The following is a 22,456-nucleotide window of genomic DNA, read 5'->3' as shown; positions in this document are numbered from 1 at the left end:
TCTATAACAAACATCGAATTGAATTAACACCTTTCAAAAAATTGTCAACAAAAGCTGAATGATATTGACTTTGTAATGCTAAAATCTATAGCAAAGCTGTTGTATTGAATTGCAACTATCTGCACTGGTGTACCTCATAAAGTGGCCAAAGTATATCACTCTTGTGTCTGTACGCCAAATATGAACCTACAGCAGCCAATTAGCTTAGCTTAGCACAAAGAACAGGTTGAAGCAGCTCATCTCGCTCCATCCTGTAAATTCTTCTACTTTGGTTTTTAAATTGGTTAAACAAACGAACTATAACATGTTTATTGGTGAGATTTAGGTGCTAGTAGGTGGATTTTGTCACCACTTGACAGAGCCAGGCTATGTGTGAGCTGTGTTGCTATGGGTACGCATACTATACGCCTACTGTCTGTGTAACTGTCAGACTGGAAGTATGGCAAATTAACCATCGTCATCAAAGTTGGGAAAAAACAAAGATTGAACATGTTGAATCAGACCAGACATCTACAAACAATCCTAAACAAAGGCAGGCAGTCACGGCACACCAAACAAGACATCTGCGTTTCTGTTTGTTGGAGTGTTTGATTGGTGTGCAATGAGCTTGAACCTAACCAGTGTTGTCATAATAACCAGAAGTGTTCAAACATTTTAACAGAAAATTGATGTGTTCATCTGGGCTGATTGAGAAAACAAGTTTACAGAGCCTTTATAGTCAAAGCAACAACATTGGGAACCGCAATTAAAACATTGATTAAAAGGCTGACTGGATCAAATCAGAGGTTTTTCCATTTGGTAGTAAATAAGTTAATACAGCGCAGGATGGAGCCAGCAGCCATCTGTCCTGCTGAGTGAGTTGTTGACTGGTCTTTCTGCTGGTTGAATCAATCAGCACAAAAACACACGTGGGATAGGTATGTGTGTGTGTGTGTGTGTGTGTGTGTGTGTGTGTGTGTGTGTGTGTGTGTGTGTGTGTGTGTGTGTGTGTGTGTGTGTGTGTGTGTGTGTGTGTGTGTGTGTGTGTTTCCAAGCTAGAACCCGTGGGGCACTTTGAGAGGTTGGTCTCTTGTTTTGTCCAAAACGTGAACTGTTTTGGAAAATGTTATGCAAGGTTACGAAAAAACAACATCTCGGTGAGTATGAGTAGAAAAAGTAAAAGAAGTAGCAGTAAAAGTACTCTTTATACTTAAATTATATATATAAAAAAAAGTAGCAGTACTCCCTGGCCCCTGTCAGAGCCTTATTAACATTACTGGTTGATGATGATTATTTTTAGTGCAGCGTTAACTTGACCACCTAGCATTTTAATCCAACACAATGCATCATATTTTAAAGACGTATCCTTATAAACTGATGTTTGTAAGGAACTTAAAATGAAAATTAACTAGATACTAAAGCTGCTGCAAGTTTTCCTTCAGAAATGTCTTGGAGCAAAAGTAAACAGAAGCTTAAAGTAGAGTAGATTAAGTTAAAATACTTCGAAACTGCAGTACTTAAGTAAAGTTACTTTACACCGCTGCTACTTTATACTTCCACTCCACGAGATTTTTAGAGGCAAATATTGTACTTTTTGCTCCACTACCATTATTTGATAACTTAAGTTACTAGTTACTTTGCAAAATATTGCTGCATCAGAGCCAAAGTGGGGCAAACGATAAAAAAAAATGATTCCAATGAAATTCAGAAAAATGATGAATATCCTGGATTAGATAACCACCCAGACTGATAATCAGTCAACTATAATTTAATTTGACTTGTACTTTAGATACTTAAGTCCATTTATTGCCAGATTATTGTCCATTTATTTCTTTTACCAAAGTAATATTTTAAGGCGATATCTTTACCTCACTCAAGTATGACTTTTGGGTTCTTTTTACAACACTTCCCATAATACACTGGGTTTTTTTCCCATCCTGTGAATACAAACATGGGAGGAACAGAAGAAACCACCTCCCAGTGGTGGAGTAAGAAAATTACATATCACAATATTCCTTGACAATGACGAGCTGCATGTATCACAATGCCAGTGGTGGAAGGAGGAGTACTGTACTCAGATCTTGTAATGAGTAAGTTACAGTGTAGAAATACCCTTCTACTACACTACATCTTAATGCAAAGGCAAAGTAGCGCAGAATTAAACTAGTTAATTTTCTGAAATTGAAAATAACACTGATTACGATGATCAGCCAGGCAGATAATTGGTCTTAGTGTGTACAGTATAAAAAGTACATACATGTAAGTATTTGTATAATTTACTGATACTTAAGTACATTTATTAATAGAAAATTACTTTTGACTTGAGCTCATGTACTAGTTATATAGTATTTTCACTTTCCCCTAAGTTAAACTTAGCAGTATTATTACTTTTACTCAATTATGACTTTTAGTTACTTCTCACATATGTTGCTGTATGCTATTGGGTGGTTTAATCTGTAACAGTGCATCATGTATTTCAACATGATCACATCTTGTAGGTCAAATCTGAATCTGCAAAGTAATTAGTAACTATAGAAAGATGTAGAGGAATACTCTATAGAAAGGAACTCAAAAAATGTACTTGAGTACAGTAGTTGAGTATATGTACTTTAGTTACTTTCCACCCTTTCTTCTGGTACATTTGATTTAAACATCATTCCCACACACATATATTAAGTATTTGAATTGAGTCAGAATCAATTAATTCAATACAGTAGACAGTATTGACTCACATCATAGATTTACATAGATAAATGGCGCCCTCTAGTGTTTATACTTTACAATCAACAGCCCTTACTTTTGATAAAGAATGTTTTACCTTGCTTTCATCAAACTGACTTTATCCAGATTACTGATTAAGAACATTATGTTCTACAAAGCAGCAGAGTTGACTACCTCATGAATCTGACTGAGAGAATGACAAGAGTGAGCAAAGCTGTCATCAAAGCAAAAGGTGGCTACTTTGAAGAATATAAAATATAAATCGTATTCTGGTTTGTTTAACACTTTTTTGTTTACTGCATAATTGTTCCTTCATAGTTTTGATGTCTTCAGTATTGATCTACAATGTAGAAAATAATACAAATAAAGAAAAACCATTGAATGAGAAGGTGTGTCCAAACTTTAGACTGGTAGTGTATATTAAATATTTGAATTAATGTTTTACCTTGCCTTTATCGAATGGACTTTATCCAGATTACTGAAGAACATTATGTTCTACAAAGCTGCCAGGGAACAAACTGAGTCCAAGTCCAAGTCCACTGTCTGCTGACTCCCTGTCACACTGCGATGACTTCAGGGACATTTATTTTGTTCTTGCTTCATTTTGTCTGAAAGCCATTCAATGTGCTAACTGATCATTTGTACACAGTAGTTGAAACTCCAGTTTTCATAAAAACAATCAACAGTCAATGAGGTCTGACTCAGCCTATCAGCCTATAAGAGAAAAAGAGTGTTTAAATATTCAGGTCTCACTGTACTTACAGCAAAAGCAAAAGGCTGTTTGCTCAATCTGATACTTAGTGTTTGTTAAGTGCTAACAGACATAGCCCATAAATAATAGCTTCAGTAAAGGCTGCACCATATGGCAAAAATAAAATAATTATTCATTTATATATACAATATTTATTTTCAGTAACAAAAACGATTAAAATCATGATGATGTTAATTTTGTTTGGGTCAGCACCAAACAATCATGTTTTCTTATAATTGGAGAACAAGGTTTGTAGGCAAGGACATTTCTGCAACACTACAGCACATTCTACCTTCATCAAAAAAATACAGCTTCTTGTTATTTGGGTAATGCCATATTAGGCCATATTGCAATTTTGATTATATTTAGATTAATTGTGCAGTCATAATTTGAGTAAAGCATGATTGATGCATATCAGGGTTATTCCAGGACTACAGCTGTTTCTTCATTAGTAAGAGTGTGACCCTGGCCAGCCTTAAAATCCAAGACGGAGTTGGTGATTTGGTGTGTTTCAGGACCAGGCTGAAGCCCAGTTTCTTGTACAGGGCCACAGCAGCTAGCCTAACAGAGGCGGTCTCCAGCACCACTGCAGAAAAGCCTCGTTCCTTACAGAAGTCAATCACAGTCTGAGCCAGCCTGACGCCAAGGCCCATCCGTCTGCATGTTGGTGCGATGCTCATCCTGAGCAGTTCCCCGTATCGTTCGTTACCGCTTTGTTTGCCCACCACGGCCACCATACCCACAATCTGGGCAATCCCATCAACCTCAGCCTCTGCCACCCAGTAACAGTCGTCTGGTCTGCTCAGATAGTTTCCAGGGATGTCCTGCATGTTTGTCCTGAGTGCATTTCTGACGTAACGTGAATGTAGCTCATGACAGCAGCAGTAGACAAGGCCCACCCAAGCTCCTGGTAACACCACTGCCCCCAACACAGAGCCGAGGAAGTATCCAGCAACACACAGAGCCAGGGTGATGCTGATGTACAGAGGGCTGGATATGGCGTTGTTAAAACATGGTTGGATGTTTTCCAGGATGCCGGCGCTGAACAGGGATAACATCGTGTCCTTGTCTGAGGGACGGTAGCGGCGGATCACCAGCTGCATGACTGGAGGGAACTAGAGGAAAATAAAAAAAGGATTAACATGTGAAATTTATGGTGCATTAAGCTTTTAAGTGATGCAAGTAATGATTATTTTCATTATTGATTTATCTGCTGATTATTTTCTCAAAATAGAAAATTCCCTTGAAAAATAGTTGTCTGTCGATTGACTAGTGGATTTATCGACTAATTTCCATGTCTAAAACTTTTAATATGAGATTCACATTACTGTCATCATTGTCATTACCTGTCATCTGTGTTATCACTGTTTAAGATGGAAGACTGTCTAATGACACGGTTGTAACTAAGTAGATTACATGGTGTAATGCATACTGAAGTAGAAGTAAAATTACAGGCTTAAAAAATACTCGTAAAGGTACAAGAACCACACCCCAAACATGACTTAATTATATTAATTTGAATGGCCAAGATGTAATTAGTTACTTCCACTATGTCATTGCTATTCAGTGATCCAATTAAGATAGTACTCACCCTAAACTAACCTGTGATTTCTAGCTTGAAGTTGGAAGAATAGCTTTGCTAGAGCAGCAGACCTGTTATTTATTTAAACAGGAACCTGTTTCTCTGATCATATTTTGATGATAAGCTTCCAGACTCTTTTACCAATGACTGGTGATTTTTAATATTGTTATGTAACTATTGCTCTGGGTATATTTGTCTTGTCTTTGAGAATAAAATCGTAGAAAAACACACTTATAAGCTGTTTTACGGTTTAACATTACGTGTAATATACAGATTTTAATTGAAAAAGTCTCTTACGTCACTCAGGCAGGTTGTGAAGCTGGTCTTTGTCGAGCAGAGGTACGGTCCAACTGGCAGCAGCTCAAATCAACGTTGGGTAGAAAGTTAAAAAACATTTATGTCGGGTCGAAGTACAGTCATGAAAAGATAAAAACACTTGCACAGGACACCGTGTAACCTTTATGTGTTGAACTGGGTCGTTGTCTTCTTTATAAAAAATCTCCCGTTCAGGACCAATCCCAAACTCTGTGTATCTGTGAAACCAGACGCAGTTCAGTGTAGGCTGTCCATTGACTCACTCACCAGCTATGTTATCTTGTTATCTACACTTAAATCACTGACAGATGTGTCACTGACTTACAGAGGTATTCAACAGCCTCAGAACAACAAACACACAGGTTTAAGTGCAAAAGTAACAATATCAACTTCATTTTGCACAGTGGTGTCAACAATACCTGGCATGTGACTATCTCACTCTTGCTATTGAGTGGAAAAGTTCGAGCAACTACAGAAATAGCTAACACCAGAGTGTTCTTATACCATATACACGAAGCGTAATGGTTTTTGTTTTCCTTTGCTTTAAAGGAACCTATATTAATAATTTAGGGAGGTTATCAGAGTCTGTATGCATGTCTCTAAAGTAAAGTACTTTTACAATTTAGCCTTTTACTCAATTAGGACTTTTAGTTACTTCTCACATATGTTGCTGTATGCTATTGGGTGGTTTAATCTGTAACAGTGCATCATGTATTTCAACATGATCACATCTTGTAGGTCAAATCTGAATCTGCAAAGTAATTAGTAACTATAGAAAAATGTAGAGGATTACTCTATAGAAAGGAACTCAAAAAATGTACTTGAGTACAGTAGTTGAGTATATGTAATTTAGTTACTTTCCACCATTTCTTCTGGTACATTGGACTTAGACATCATTCCCACACACATATATTAAGTATTTGAATTGAGTCAGAATCAATGAATACAATACAGTAGACAGTACTGACTCACATCACAGACAGGTGCTGCAGGGTTACATAGATAAATGGCGCCCTCTAGTGTTTATCCTTTACAATCAACAGCCCTTACTTTTGATAAAGAAAAGCAAAAGAGTGTTTAAATATTCAGAGAGGAGGGTCTCACAGTACATGGGTCAATGATGTGACGCAATTTTTTTGTGTTCTTATGGTTCAGTTGAATTTAAAAGGTTAAAATTTGAAAATAAACGTACACATTACTTGCATATATTCTCTTTTTGAAGACCTCATCTAAAATTTCTGGATTTAATCAATTTTCAGAGAATATTCAGGGAATAATGGCAAAAATGTCAATGAGGTGAAACCATAAAAACTTCATACTAAATAGTTTCACTTGTTCAAAAAAGGTGTAATTCTCAATAAAACACCCTATCAACTAGTTTGGCATAATCTTACATTTGTGTTGTTTAATAATGTATAAAATAAATGGAACACCATTGTTCTGAATATTATAATTAATTTGGGGAATTGAGTCTGTCAAGTCAACTTCCTAAAGTGTCAAGGTGGTGTAACCAACATTCAAGGAGCCATTTTGTTAATTTGTGCAAGAAGACCATGTGACAGGAAATTATATCACAGAGAAGGACCCCTGATTAGCCTAACTGCTGCATGACGAGGTTAGTAACTCTCTTTGAAATCTTGATAATTTGACATTTTTAGGGTATGGTCAGGTGTGCTTAGGGTTACATGTCAAATGGTATGACCCCAGGAAAACATTTATCATTCATAATAATTGTAAAAATAAGTATTTATTTTAAAAAATGTGTTTGAAATCTTCACCCCAAGGCCATGTGCTTACATAGGTGTCCATCATAATGCCTGTTAAATTTGAATTTAAATTGAAATGTCAAATGGTGTAACCGGTTACACCATCTTTTATTACATTCCTTTTGGTTAGAGGCCGATTTTGTAAAATATCAGTATCTTATGATGCTGATTAAAGATGTAATATGAACTAACTTACTATGTGGAACTATTTTCAAGTGTTAAGTGTTATATTTCTTATGAAGAAGTGGTGATTTATCCACGACTTTATTATCAAAGCCCTTTTGTCTCCCTTTTGTCCAACTACGTCGCCTTAAAACAGAAGAATACGACTTATGCCCTGAGACCAGGAGAGATTCCCCTGCCCTCAGACAACTTCTGCCCTGAGACCAGGAGAGATTCACCTGCCCTCAGACAACTTCTGCCCTGAGACCAGGAGAGATTTACCTGCCCTCAGACAACTTCTGCCCTGACACCAGGAGGGATTCACCTGCCCCCAGACAAAATTGTGGGAAACAATGGTCTCTGCCCTGGGACCAGATGAGACTAAACAGCCACAAGGAAAATCCTACAAAACAACAAATTAATGTTTTACCTTGCCTTTATTGAATGGACTTTATCCAGATTACTGAAGAACATTATGTTCTACAAAGCTGTCAGGGATCAAACTGTGTCCAAGTCCAAGTCAACTGTCTGCTGACTCCCTGTCACACTGCGATGACTTCAGGGACATTTATTTTGTTCTTGCTTCATTTTGTCTGAAGGCCATTCAATGTGCTAACTGATCATTTGTGCACAGTAGTTGAAACTCCAGTTTTCATAAAAACAATCAACAGTCAATGAGGTCTGACTCAGCCTATCAGCCTATAAGACAAAAATAGTGTTTAAATATTCAGGTCTCACTGTACTTACAGCAAAAGCAAAAGGCTGTTTGCTCAATCTGATACTTAGTGTTTGTTAAGTGCTAACAGACATAGCCCATAAATAATAGCTTCAGTAAAGGCTGCACCATATGGCAAAAATAAAATAATTATTAATTTATATAAACAATATTTATTTTCAGTAACAAAAATGATTAAGATCATGATGATGTGAATTTTGTTTGGGTCAGCACCAAACATCGTGTTTTCTTATAACTGGAGAACAAGGTTTGTAGGCAAGGACATCTCTACAACACTACAGCACATTCCTACCTTCATCAAAAAAATGCAGCTTCTTGTTATTTGGGTAATGCCATATTAGGCCATATTGCAATTTTGATTATATTTAGATTAATTGTGCAGTCATAATTTGAGTAAAGCATGATTGATGCATATCAGGGTTATTCCAGGACTACAGCTGTTTCTTCATTAGTAAGAGTGTGACCCTGGCCAGCCTTAAAATCCAAGACGGAGTTGGTGATTTGGTGTGTTTCAGGACCAGGCTGAAGCCCAGTTTCTTGTACAGGGCCACAGCAGCTAGCCTAACAGAGGCGGTCTCCAGCACCACTGCAGAAAAGCCTCGTTCCTTACAGAAGTCAATCACAGTCTGAGCCAGCCTGACGCCAAGGCCCATCCGTCTGCATGTTGGTGCGATGCTCATCCTGAGCAGTTCCCCGTATCGTTCGTTACCGCTTTGTTTGCCCACCACGGCCACCATACCCACAATCTGGGCAATCCCATCAACCTCAGCCTCTGCCACCCAGTAACAGTCGTCTGGTCTGCTCAGATAGTTTCCAGGGATGTCCTGCATGTTTGTCCTGAGTGCATTTCTGACGTAACGTGAATGTAGCTCATGACAGCAGCAATAGACAAGGCCCACCCAGGCTCCTGGTAACACCACTGCCCCCAACACAGAGCCGAGGAAGTAGCCAGCAACACACAGAGCCAGGGTGATGCTGATGTACAGAGGGCTGAATATGGCGTTGTTAAAACATGGTTGGATGTGTTCAAGGGTGCCAGCGCTGAACAGGGATAACACCGTGTCCTTGTCTGAGGGACGGTAGCGGCGGATCACCAGCTGCATGACTGGAGGGAACTAGAGGAAAATTAAAAAAAGGATTAACATGTGAAATTTATGGTGCATTAAGCTCTTGAGTTATGCAAGTAATGATTATTTTCATTATTGATTTATCTGCTGATTATTTTCATTTTTGATTTATATGCTGAAAATAGAAAATAGAAAACTGTGAGATATGCCAATCATAATTTCCCACAGCCTAAGGTGTCTTCAAATTCCTACATATGAAAGATTTCCAGTTTACTATCACACATGACAAATATCCTCACAACTGAGAAGTTGAACTCATGGATGTTTGGCATTTTTGCTTGAAAAATAGTTGTCTGTCGATTAACTAGTGAATTTTTGCGATTAATTTCCATGTCTAAAACTTTTAATATGAGATTCACATTTGTGTTATCACTGTTTAAGATGGAAGACCGTCTAATGACACGGTTGTAACTAAGTAGATTACATGGTGTAATGCATACTTAAGTAAAAGTAAAATTACAGGCTTAAAAAATACTCGTAAAGGTACAAGAACCACACCCCAAACATGACTTAATTATACTAATTTGAGTGGCCAAGATGTAATTATTTACTTCCACTATGTCATTGCTATTCAGTGATCCAATTAAGATAGTACTCACCCTAAACTAACCTGTGATTTTGACCTTGAAGTTGGAAGAATAGCTTTGCTAGAGCAGCAGACCTGTTATTTATTTAAACAGGAACCTGTTTCTCTGATCATATTTTGATGATAAGCTTCCAGACTCTTTTACCAATGACTGGTGATTTTTAATATTGTCATGTAACTATTGCTCCGGGTATTTTTGTCTCTTCTTTGAGAATAAACGTATTGAACTCGTGGAAAAACACACGTAAAAGCCGTTTAACAGTTTAACAATATGTGTAAAACACAGATTTTAATTGAAAAAGTCTCTTACGTCACTCGGGCAGGTTGTGAAGCTGGTCTTTGTCGAGCAGAGGTACGGTCCAACTGGCAGCAGCTCAAATCAAAGTTGGGTAGAAAGTTAAAAAATAGTTATGTCGGGTCGAAGTACAGTCATGAAAAGATAAAAACACTTGCACAGGACACCGTGTAACCTTTATGTGTTGAACTGGGTCTTTGTCTTCTTTATAAAATCTCCCATTCAGCAGAAATCCCAAACTCTGTGTATCTGTGAAACCAGACGCAGTTTAGTGTAGGCTGTCCATTGACTCACTCACCGGCCAAGTTGTCTTGTTATCTACACTTAAATCACTGACAGGTGTGTCGCTGACTTACAGAGGTATTCAACAGCCTCAGAACAACAAACACACAGGTTTAAGTGCAAAAGTAACAATATCAACTTCATTTTGCACAGTGGTGTCAACAGGTGGGGGCCATGAGGGGCCCCTTTATCATACCTGCCAGCACTCCTGATTGTCCCAGGATGTTATATTAAATCTGGACACCTTGGAGGTGGAGACCCATTCATTCCTATAAAGGCTGCTCAGTGGTATTTTGAAGCCAAAAAAGCTCAACATTGAAAATATAGAGCTCGCGCACTAGAGATTTCCGGTTGAACGCCTGGCTATCTGCTAATGTGAGGGGATCACAGATCTAAACTGCTGACAGACTCATCAGGGCTGCCCTGATAATATCAAACATGTTTGATATTTACGATTTAAAATCTGGATGATTTCATTGGTACTTTCCGAGCAGGACCACAACAACCACTGAGAGAGGCATCCCAGAGCCGCTGATGATGCTGCCAAGCAACGCTTAACACTGTAGCCCTTTGAGGCTAATGTTAGCTAGCATACTACTGTTGACAGAAACTTAAGATATGACTTCCAGTCCTTGCTGAAGAAACGAAAACTTGCGTTGACCGAGCCTCCACACTCATTCAGACGGATGTGACATTCTGCTTTTGTTTTTTTCTAACTGCAACGTATAACTACAGCAAGTTGTTGCACCAGGCTAATCTCCATTTTGTTTACATCTGCTGCCCCATAAGATCACGTGAGTGGGATCACGTGTGAGCCGGGCTTCAGTCTGCAGAGCCGTGAAGCTCCCGCTGCTGCACATAACGGTGTTAACTATTGATTCAAACTGTATTAATATTGAGTGTGTCCAAATTACACCATATTCGACACTGCACTTCATTTGGTCCTAATCTGCCAAGTGTGAAGAAGATCAGAAGAACGGTTTTCAATATGTGTGAATAACAGACAGACAGGCAGACAGACAGAGATTCCTTGCTTTATAGTTAGTGTATGTGCACTGGTGTAGTTGTATGTCTCTTGGCCTGTGAGAATAATGCAATGTGTGTATGTGTGTGTGTGTTCAGTGTATGTAACATACAATGGAGTACAGATGCAGATACAGCTGAAGTATGATTGTTGCTGACATTGTTCCAGTATGTGTTTGTGAATATATAAATTTGTGTGTAATCAGGTCTTGAATCGCAGCTGTGCAGAGGTCACTGGCGTATATGTAATTTAGTTACTTTCCACCATTTCTTCTGGTACATTAGACTTAAACATCATTCCCACACACATATATTAAGTATTTGGATTGAGTCAGAATCAATGAATACAATACAGTAGACAGTGTTGACTCACCTCAGACAGATGCTGCAGGGTTACAAAGATAAATGGCGCCCTCTAGTGTTTATCCTTTACAATCAACAGCCCTTACTTTTGATAAAGAAGAGCAAAAGAGTGTTTAAATATTCAGAGAGGAGGGTCTCACAGTACATGGGTCAATGACGTGACGCAATTTTTTTTGTGTTCTTATGGTTCAGGTGACTTTAAAAAGGTTAAAATTTAAAAATAAATGTACAAATTACTTGCATACATTCTCTTTTTGAAGACCTCATCTAAAATTTCTGGATTTAATCAATTTTCAGAGAATATTCAGGGGATAATGGCAAAAATGTCAAAGAGGCGAAACCATAAAAACTTTGTACTAAATAGTTTAACTTGTTCAAAAAAGGTGTACATCTCAATAAAACACCCTATCAACTAGTTTGGCATAATCTTACATTTGTGTTGTTTAATAATGTATAAAATAAATGGAACACCATTGTTCTGAATATTATAATTAATTTGGGGAATTGAGTCTGTCAAGTCAACTTCCTAAAGTGTCAAGGTGGTGTAACCAACATTCAAGGAGCCATTTTGTTAATTTGTGCAAGAAGACGATGTGACAGGAAATTATATCACAGAGAAGGACCCCTGATTAGCCTAACTGCTGCATGACGAGGTTAGTAACTCTCTTTGAAATCTTGATAATTTGACATTTTTAGGATATGGTCAGGTGTGTTTAGGGTTACATGTCAAATGGTATGACCCCAGGAAAACATTTATCATTCATAATAATTGTAAAAATAAGTATTTATTTTAAAAAATGTGTTTGAAATCTTCACACCAAGGCCATGTGCTTACATAGGTGTCCATCATAATGCCTGTTAAATTTGAATTTAAATTGAAATGTCAAATGGTGTAACCGGTTACACCATCTGACTGTTATTACATTCCTTTTGGTTAGAAGCCGATTTTGTCAAATATCAGTATCTTATGATGCTGATTAAAGATGTAATATGAACTAACTTACTATGTGGAACTATTTTCAAGTGTTAAGTGTTATATTTCTTATGAAGAAGTGGTGATTTATCCACAACTTTATTATCAAAGCTCTGGAAGGTTAGGATAAAATCATTTTGCATGGCTTTGATATTTTTTAAATGTTTAGCTTTAATATATATTATTTGTATTTCATTCACTTACAATTTTAAGCAATATATAGTGCAATATATGTAATTTCATAATGTAGCAGAATGAAGTGGGTAAACAGTGACAATGTTTAACATGAACAGCAGCTTTAAAAAGACTTAAAACTCCAATAATATGAGAATTGTCCAACTACGTTGCCTTAAAACAGAAAAATACGACTTCTGCCCTGAGACCAGGAGAGATTCACCTGCCCTCAGACAACTTCTGCCCTGAGACCAGAGGAGACAGTTGACTCCCTTTTGTCCAACTATGTTGCCTTAAAACAGAAAAATGCGACTTCTGCCCTGAGACCAGGAGAGATTCACCTGCCCTCAGACAACTTCTGCCCTGAGACCAGGAGGGATTCACCTGCCCCCAGACAAAATTGTGGGAAACAATGGTCTCTGCCCTGGGACCAGATGAGACTAAACAGCCATGAGGAAAATCATACAAAACAATTTCTGCCCTGAGACAAGAAGAGACAGTTGACTCCCTTTTGTCCAACTATGTTGCCTTAAAACAGAAGAATACAACTTCTACCCTGAGACCAGGAGAGATTCACCTGCCCTCAGACAACTTCTGCCCTGAGACCAGGAGGGATTCACCTGCCCTTAGACAACTTCTGCCCTGGGACCAGGAGGGATTCACCTGCCCTCAGACAACTTCTGCCCTGAGACCAGAAGGGATTCACCTGCCCTCAGACAACTTCTGCCCTGAGACCAGAGGAGACAGTTGACTCCCTTTTGTCCAACTATGTTGCCTTAAAACAGAAGAATACGACTTCTGCCCTGAGACCAGGAGGGATTCACCTGCCCTCAGACAACTTCTGCCCTGAGACCAGAGGAGACAGTTGACTCCCTTTTGTCCAACTATGTTGCCTTAAAACAGAAAAATGCGACTTCTGCCCTGAGACCAGGAGGGATTCACCTGCCCTTAGACAACTTCTGCCCTGGGACCAGGAGGGATTCACCTGCCCTCAGACAACTTCTGCCCTGAGACCAGGAGGGATTCACCTGCCCTCAGACAACTTCTGCCCTGAGACCAGAGGAGACAGTTGACTCCCTTTTGTCCAACTACGTTGCCTTAAAACAGAAAAATATGACTTCTGCCCTGAGACCAGGAGGGATTCACCTGCCCTCAGACAACTTCTGCCCTGAGACCAGGAGGGATTCACCTGCCCTTAGACAACTTCTGCCCTGGGACCAGGAGGGATTCACCTGCCCTCAGACAACTTCTGCCCTGAGACCAGGAGGGATTCACCTGCCCCCAGACAAAATTGTGGGAAACAATGGTCTCTGCCCCGGGACCAGATGAGACTAAAAAGACATAAGGAAAATCCTACGAAACAACTTCTGCCCTGAGACCAGAGGAGACAGTTGACTCCCTTTTGTCCAACTACGTTACCTTAAAACAGAAAAATACGACTTCTGCCCTGAGACCAGGAGAGATTCACCTGCCCTCAGACAACTTCTGCCCTGAGACCAGGAGGGATTCACCTGCCCTCAGACAACTTCTGCCCTGAGACCAGGAGGGATTCACCTGCCCTCAGACAACTTCTACCCTGAGACCAGGAGGGATTCACCTGCCCTCAGACAACTTCTGCCCTGAGACCAGGAGGGATTCACCTGCCCTTAGACAACTTCTGCCCTGGGACCAGGAGGGATTCACCTGCCCTCAGACAACTTCTGCCCTGAGACCAGAAGGGATTCACCTGCCCTCAGACAACTTCTGCCCTGAGACCAGAGGAGACAGTTGACTCCCTTTTGTCCAACTATGTTGCCTTAAAACAGAAGAATACGACTTCTGCCCTGAGACCAGGAGGGATTCACCTGCCCTCAGACAACTTCTGCCCTGAGACCAGAGGAGACAGTTGACTCCCTTTTGTCCAACTATGTTGCCTTAAAACAGAAAAATGCGACTTCTGCCCTGAGACCAAGAGAGATTCACCTGCCCTCAGACAACTTCTGCCCTGAGACCAGGAGGGATTCACCTGCCCTTAGACAACTTCTGCCCTGGGACCAGGAGGGATTCACCTGCCCTCAGACAACTTCTGCCCTGAGACCAGGAGGGATTCACCTGCCCTCAGACAACTTCTGCCCTGAGACCAGAGGAGACAGTTGACTCCCTTTTGTCCAACTACGTTGCCTTAAAACAGAAAAATATGACTTCTGCCCTGAGACCAGGAGGGATTCACCTGCCCTCAGACAACTTCTGCCCTGAGACCAGGAGGGATTCACCTGCCCTTAGACAACTTCTGCCCTGGGACCAGGAGGGATTCACCTGCCCTCAGACAACTTCTGCCCTGAGACCAGGAGGGATTCACCTGCCCCCAGACAAAATTGTGGGAAACAATGGTCTCTGCCCCGGGACCAGATGAGACTAAAAAGACATAAGGAAAATCCTACGAAACAACTTCTGCCCTGAGACCAGAGGAGACAGTTGACTCCCTTTTGTCCAACTACGTTACCTTAAAACAGAAAAATACGACTTCTGCCCTGAGACCAGGAGAGATTCACCTGCCCTCAGACAACTTCTGCCCTGAGACCAGGAGGGATTCACCTGCCCTCAGACAAAATTGTGGGAAACAATGGTCTCTGCCCCGGGACCAGATGAGACTAAACAGCCGTCAGGAAAATCCTACAAAACAACTTCTGCCCTGAGACCAGAGGAGACAGTTGACTCCCTTTTGTCCAACTACGTTGCCTTACAGAAGAATACGACTTCTGCCCTGAGACCAGGAGGGATTCACCTGCCCTTAGACAACTTCTGCCCTGAGACCAGAGGAGACAGTTGACACCCTTTTGTCCAACTACGTTGCCTTAAAACAGAAGAATACAACTTCTGCCCTGAGACCAGGAGAGATTCACCTGCCCTCAGACAACTTCTGCCCTGAGACCAGGAGGGATTCACCTGCCCTCAGACAACTTCTGCCCTGAGACCAGAGGAGACAGTTGACTCCCTTTTGTCCAACTATGTTGCCTTAAAACAGAAAAATGCGACTTCTGCCCTGAGACCAGGAGAGATTCACCTGCCCTCAGACAACTTCTGCCCTGAGACCAGGGGGGATTCACCTGCCCTTAGACAACTTCTGCCCTGGGACCAGGAGGGATTCACCTGCCCTCAGACAACTTCTGCCCTGAGACCAGGAGAGATTCACCTGCCCTCAGACAACTTCTGCCCTGAGACCAGGAGGGATTCACCTGCCCCCAGACAAAATTGTGGGAAACAATGGTCTCTGCCCTGGGACCAGATGAGACTAAACAGCCATAAGGAAAATCCTACGAAACAACTTCTGCCCTGAGACCAGAGGAGACAGTTGACTCCCTTTTGTCCAACTACGTTGCCTTAAAACAGAAAAACACGAATTCTCTGAGTCCATTTTTTTCTTCATTGAAAATAGTAAAAAAAAGTTCAATTGACCTTGTTCACTGTCATTCTTGATTTTTAGTGCCAGTTTCTTCAACAAATAATGGCCTTTGACTGTAGAAGCAACATAGTCAGGTGGTGTAACTGGTTTGTGTCAATTGGTGTAACCAGTATTTTTCATAAAAATATTATAATATGCAGGAAAATTCATGTGGAATAAGATGTAATCCTCTATTGCAATGTATTAACATATTTTTAACAGTTTATACATAATTTGTCAAATATTATTTAGAAAACACAAAGTGTTTTCAGCATTTGTCCTGCTCTATATTACAAAAACGCATACAATTTTAATTTAAAATAATCCTAATAAAATCTATTTTCATGTGATATTTTAAAATTAAGTAACTGTTTTCATAAGTACACGTGCATACACTCTAGGTGGAAAGAAATATTTATTATTCTCCTTTTGTTGTGGTTACACCACTTGACATTTTCAGGGGCAATCAGTCTTACCTTTCATAAAAAAAATAGTTCAAATGCTATTTCAAATTACATGAAACCAACATAAATACAAAATATACATTTTAGCAAACCTGATGCAAGCTTTTAAAAAAAAAATTAAAACATTTTTGAATTGCTCACTGACCCACATACAGCTGTTTGCTCTATCTGATACTTGGTGTTTTGTTTCTGTTGTTTGTTTGTTTTTATTACTAAAACAATCTTAATTGCTGAAACAGACAGAGCTTACAAATAAAAGCTTGACAGATATATAATATTTTTAATATTTTGACAGATACTGTGATTGCGATATGATTCACGATTAATGAGAATGATCATTATTCCATCACAATTTTCATTTTCACAGTAAATAAATCAACAGTTTCAGTGTGTTTAAAGTAGTAGGGTCTCACTGTACTTACAGCAAAAGCAAAAGGCTGTTTGCTCAATCTGATACTTAGTCTTTGTTAAGTGCTAACAGACATAGCTTACAAATAATAGCTTCAGTTAAGGCTGAAGGCTAAGATTTATTTACAACATTTAATATACAATATTAATTTTCACTGAAGAAAATTATTAAAATCATGATAATGTGAATTCTTTTTGGGTCAACACACTACACTACACACTACAGCACATTCTACCTTCATCAAAAATACAGCTTCTTGTTATTTGGATAATGCCATATTAGGCCATATTGCAATTTTGATTATATTTAGATTAACTGTGCAGTCATAATTTGAGTAAAGCATGATCGATGCATGAGCTTAAATCACTGATAAAGAGGAACATAACAGGAACGTCACAGTCACTGATCAGTGTTATTCCAGGACTACAACTGTTTCTTCATTCTTAATACTGTGACCCTGGCCAGCCTTAAAATCCAAGCGGGAGCTGGTGCTTTGATGTGTTTCAGGACCAGGCTGAAGCCCAGCTTCTTGTACAGGGCCACGGCAGCTTGCTGAGTGGAGCTGGTCTCCAGCACCACTGCAGAAAAGCCTCGTTCCTTACAGAAGTCAATCACAGTCTGGGCCAGCCTGACGCCAAGGCCCATCCGTCTGCATGTTGGTGCGATGATCATCCTGAACAGTTCCCCGTATCGTTCATTACCGCTTTGTTTGCCCACCACAGCCACCATACCAACAATCTGGGCAATCCCTTCAACCTCAGCCTCTGCCACCCAGTAACAGTCGTCCGGTCTGCTCAGATAGTTTCCAGGGATGTCCTGCATGTTTGTCCTGAGTGTATTTCTGACATAGCCTGAATATAACTCATGACAACAGCAGTAGACAAGGCCCACCCAGGCTCCTGGTAACACCACTGCCCCCAACACAGAGCCGAGGAAGTATCCAGCAACACACAGAGCCAGGGTGATGGTGATGTACAGAGGGCTGGATATGGCGTTCTTAAAACATGGTTGGATGTGTTCCTGGATGCTGACACTGAACAGGGATAACACCGTGTCCTTGTCTGAGGGACGGTAGCGGCGGATCACCAGCTGCATGACTGGAGGGAACTAGAGGAAAATAAAATAAAGGATGAGTGAAATTTATGGTGCGTTAAGCTCTTAAGTGATGCAAGTAATGATTGTTTTCATTATTGATTTATCTGCTGATTATTTCCTCAAAAAAGAAAACTGTGAGATATGCCCATCATAATTTCCCACAGCCTAAGGTGTCTTCAAATTCCTACAGATAAAAGATTTCCAGTTTACTATCACACATGACAAATATCCTCACAACTGAGAAGTTGGCCTCACGGATGTTTGGCATTTTTGCTTGAAAAATAGTTGTCTGTCGATTGACTAGTGGATTTATTGATTAATTTCCATGTCTAAAACTTTTAATATGAGATTCACATTACTGTCAAATGTGTCATTTGTGTTATCACTGTTAAAGATGGAAGTTTGCCAAGTAAAATGACAAAAATGTATTTAGCGTTAGTAATTGTGTTTGATTGGATATCATTAATTAAAATATCGGGATGGGCTAAGAAAATTAATGCTCTGCAGGCATCCCTGCAATGAATAAAGATTTTTCTCATTTTATATGTAAAAAAATAAATGATGGAAAATCATGTTGCTCTTAAGTCGATATTGTGACATTGTCACAAATAAACAAATGCAAAGGAAACACTGATGCACTAATGCGTCAACTATTATAATTCAATAAACTTCAAGTATATTTTGATGATAATACTTTTGTACTTACTAAAATTTTAATTGATCATTGATTTGTTACAGATTAAAATACCTCAGTAATCTGGTATCACTACAATACTTGTTGAGTTTTCAATAACATGTAATAGACCCACTGCCAATGTTATGAACTATGAGAGAAAACTGTGCTGACAGCTTCTGTTTCTATAACAGGGTCACAACAGTATGATATTTGCACAATACGATAAAAATCTTAGGAAACGTCATGGTTTCACAATATTACACATTTATTGTTATTATCATTATTATTCTCATCAATGACCCTTAGAGGGATGAAAACAGAAGAATTTTTTTGGGTTGAACAAATGAATCATTATAATTTTATAAAATAATATGTCCTGACACACATGAAATATATACTTTTTAATAACACTAATACAGAAGAGTCCAAATGTACAGTGTTTGTGAATATAAATATATTACAGTTCAAAAGTTTTGTAATCAACTGCTACATTCATGTTTTTCTTCCTTCCTTCAATAATGGCTATTTGTATGTAATGTGTCGTGTATTTCGGACACCTAACGTATTATCTACATTTAAAATAGTTCACAGTTTGGGCAAATAATAATTATAGTCAACGGTTAAAACCTCCCTTTAGCAGTGGCACAACAGTGCTGTATGACCGGGGACAATACTATGCAATCATTATCTCCTCAAATAGCCTTCAGTTTTGTTTTCCGGTCCAGAAAAGCACAAGTGACCCGAGAATAGATCATCGAACCACATTAGTACAATGGGCCAGGCAGTTTATGCCAGCCAGAATCTGTTTGTCTTTGTCTTCTGCTATCTACTCAGTAGTTAAATTGAGTAGATTCAAGTTGTGATTTGTCAGTCCATAGCGTTTTCAGATGTTATTCAGCAGTGGTGGAAAGAGAACTGAAAGACTGTACATGTAAAGGTATGGTTAAATGACTGAAATATTACTCAATTACAAGTAAAACTACTAGTACTTTTTAATGGGTAGGGTTAGGGTATACTGATTATTGGTATCAGTGTTTTTTTCGGGTTTTTTTTGTCAGATTGCCAATCAAATAAACTAATTTAAAAATGTGCTACTTTGGTTCTGATGCAACACTCTTTCACTCAATGTCCCGCCTACAACAATATCTGATTGGTAACACGTCACAACTATTAGCCTATAAACACTGAATAATCTGAATCTGCAAAGTAACTAGTAACTAAATTAATCAAATAAATGTGGTGGAGAGGAAGTATAAAGTAGCAGAAAATTGAAAACACTCAAGTAAGGTACCTCAAAATTGTACTGAAGAACATTTCATTGTTCATTTTTACGGCAAATAAATATCCCAATCGGTTTCAGTCTCCTTGAATTCTAATAATCGGTATCTCGTCGACCCCTACATTTTAACAAGTGATGTTTAATGCATTATCAATATCAGGCGTTCAATCAAAAGGGGTTTCTGTTTCTGCAGATCTTCAGTTTAAATGACTCCCATCTCCTGCTCTGCTCTGCTCTGTGGTCACCTCTCCAGACCTGCTTTTTTTTATGCAGCTGTCAGGGTTTTCATTCAACCAGTTGTGATCAAACAACCTTGTTGGTAACAGAAATGCACATGAAAGGTTCAGATATAATTTCAAATTGTACTCAGTACAACTTGCATACGTAAGTAAGTAAGTACAAGTCATATTACAGTCTTAAACACTCGTGAAAGTTATTATTGTGCACTCGCCACTTAAACAGGAACCTGTTTCTCTTTAAATCTGATTATATTTTGATGATAAGCTTCCAAACTCTTTTATGACCGGTGATTTTTAATATTGTTATGTAACTATTGCTCGGGGGTACCTTTGTCTCTTTCTGCCCACTAGTTTTCAGTCTGATTCAACCATTGTACAGCGTTTTGTTCTCATTCATACAAAATTACATGCGGTTATTTATAAAAAAGATGATTTTACACAACCTTAAAGCATGAAGAAAAGTCCTCCAAGCCACCTGAATGTAGTGTAGCCGGCTGCTAACACGGTCCCAACATACTAACCAGCTACTAACGAGGCTAAGACCATGAAGCATTTAAAGCTAGCTGCAGACAACCAGCTCTGACCGGACCGGAAGCCCGTCAGAACCGCTAGTGTGGGTCGAGCTAACCTTAGCTAACTAGCTAAACTTTAGTGAGCTGACATCACAGGCCTGAAGTTAACGAGGCAACTTACGTAAGTCGCTTCTGTGTAAACTCGTGGAAAAACACACACACTTATAAGCTGTTTAACGACTTAACACTAATTGTAAAACACAAATATTATTTAAAATTGACGGTCTCTTACGTCACTCAGGAGGTTGTGAAAAGCTGGTGTTTGTCGAGCAGAGGTACGGTCCAACTGGCAGCAGCTCAAATCAAAGTTAGTCATAAAATAGTTATGTCGAAGGTCGAAGTGCAGTCATGAAAAGATAAAGATAAAAAAAAAAAAACACTTGCACAGGACACCGTGTAACCTTTATGTGCTGAACTGGGTCGTTGTCTTCTTTATAAAATCTCCCGTTCAGCAGAAATCCCAAACTCTGTGTATCTGTGAAACCAGATGCAGTTCAGTGTAGGCTGTCCATTGACTCACTCAGCAGCTATGTTATCTTTGAATCTACACTTAAATCACTGACAGATGTGTCACTGACTTACAGAGGTATTCAACAGCCTCAGACCAAAAAACACACAGGTTTAAGTGCAAAAGTAACAATATCAACTTCATTTTGCACAGTGGTGTCAACAGGTGGGGGCTACAACCTTTAAAATTCAACATTCAAAGACGAGATCAGAGCTTTGCAGTGAATAATGGTTAATTGTTAAAATCATTTATTGAGAAAAAATCCAAACATTTGCTCAAATTTGAGGATTTGCTGTTTATGTATGGAATTTTTCACAATCCTCTGATATGTTATTGACAACAAAAATAGACAGATTGATATAGATAATAAGAAAACAAAGTTCAGTTGCAGCCATAATTCACATTAAACACTATCACCTTAAACAAAAAAGTAAAATAGTTACATGCCAATGGCTGCCAGTTAGTTACTGTGAATTTCATACTAAGTTTCTTGCGGCGTATGTTACAGAAATTCTCACTTCCTCGTAGATTTGAAACTGTTTTTAATAGCACACATTTTGAGAAGTATACTTGTTTCCAAATGTATTCAAAGACAGGTGAGATTATTGATCATTTTGTTTTTTCTGATATAGAGATTGTACAGAATAGCATAATATTAGATTTACATGTTCAGTTTTTGACAGACAGGAGGTAAATGCACAAAATGCAAAACTAAGCTCTACAGAAATTTATACCAAAGCTGACAACAAACCTATTTAAAACAATGTGTATCTGATAACATAACTGATAAACTTTATCTGAATTTCAAAAATAAAAACCGTAGACAACGAAATAAACTGCATACTGAAAACATAAAGAAAATCAATCTTTGTATTAAACTATGTGCTTGTAAAGTCATATAGTGATTAAGAACAAACACACGAACAAGGAAATATTCCTTCACTCTTTTTTGGCCAGA

The 22,456-nt window shown here is 38.9% G+C and overlaps 3 protein-coding genes across 4 annotated transcripts; all 3 read right to left on the bottom strand.

The window, feature by feature from the left end:
* Positions 1 to 3,710: 3,710 nt before the first annotated feature.
* Positions 3,711 to 5,449, bottom strand: LOC140998895 (probable N-acetyltransferase camello). The gene is made up of 2 exons (XM_073469310.1): positions 5,331 to 5,449; positions 3,711 to 4,566 (listed from the first exon to the last, which is right to left on the bottom strand). The coding sequence occupies exon 2, from the start codon at positions 4,552 to 4,554 to the stop codon at positions 3,883 to 3,885; it is 672 nt and encodes a 223-aa protein (XP_073325411.1). The 5' UTR covers positions 4,555 to 4,566; positions 5,331 to 5,449; the 3' UTR covers positions 3,711 to 3,882.
* Positions 5,450 to 8,326: 2,877 nt separating this feature from the next.
* On the bottom strand, positions 8,327 to 10,141 carry LOC140998894 (probable N-acetyltransferase camello). The gene is made up of 2 exons (XM_073469309.1): positions 10,036 to 10,141; positions 8,327 to 9,127 (listed from the first exon to the last, which is right to left on the bottom strand). Exon 2 carries the CDS (start codon positions 9,113 to 9,115, stop codon positions 8,444 to 8,446), a length of 672 nt encoding a protein of 223 aa, XP_073325410.1. The 5' UTR covers positions 9,116 to 9,127; positions 10,036 to 10,141; the 3' UTR covers positions 8,327 to 8,443.
* A 6,513-nt stretch (positions 10,142 to 16,654) lies between these two features.
* On the bottom strand, positions 16,655 to 21,438 carry LOC140998893 (probable N-acetyltransferase camello). Of its 2 annotated transcripts, none has more exons than XM_073469306.1 (2): positions 21,223 to 21,438; positions 16,655 to 18,236 (listed from the first exon to the last, which is right to left on the bottom strand). In XM_073469306.1, exons 1-2 carry the CDS (start codon positions 21,304 to 21,306, stop codon positions 17,553 to 17,555), a joined length of 768 nt encoding a protein of 255 aa, XP_073325407.1. In that variant the 5' UTR covers positions 21,307 to 21,438; the 3' UTR covers positions 16,655 to 17,552. The 2 variants fall into 2 exon arrangements, with proteins under 2 accessions (XP_073325407.1, XP_073325408.1); XM_073469307.1 differs by lacking the exon at positions 21,223 to 21,438 and adding an exon at positions 20,862 to 21,010.
* Between the last annotated feature and the right edge of the window lie 1,018 nt (positions 21,439 to 22,456).

This window comes from Pagrus major, chromosome 6 (genome assembly GCF_040436345.1).
Source record: "Pagrus major chromosome 6, Pma_NU_1.0".
NCBI classification, from domain to species: Eukaryota; Metazoa; Chordata; class Actinopteri; order Spariformes; family Sparidae; genus Pagrus; species Pagrus major.
Note: the sequence above shows the minus strand (reverse complement) of the source record. Positions and strands in the feature narration are given on the sequence as shown.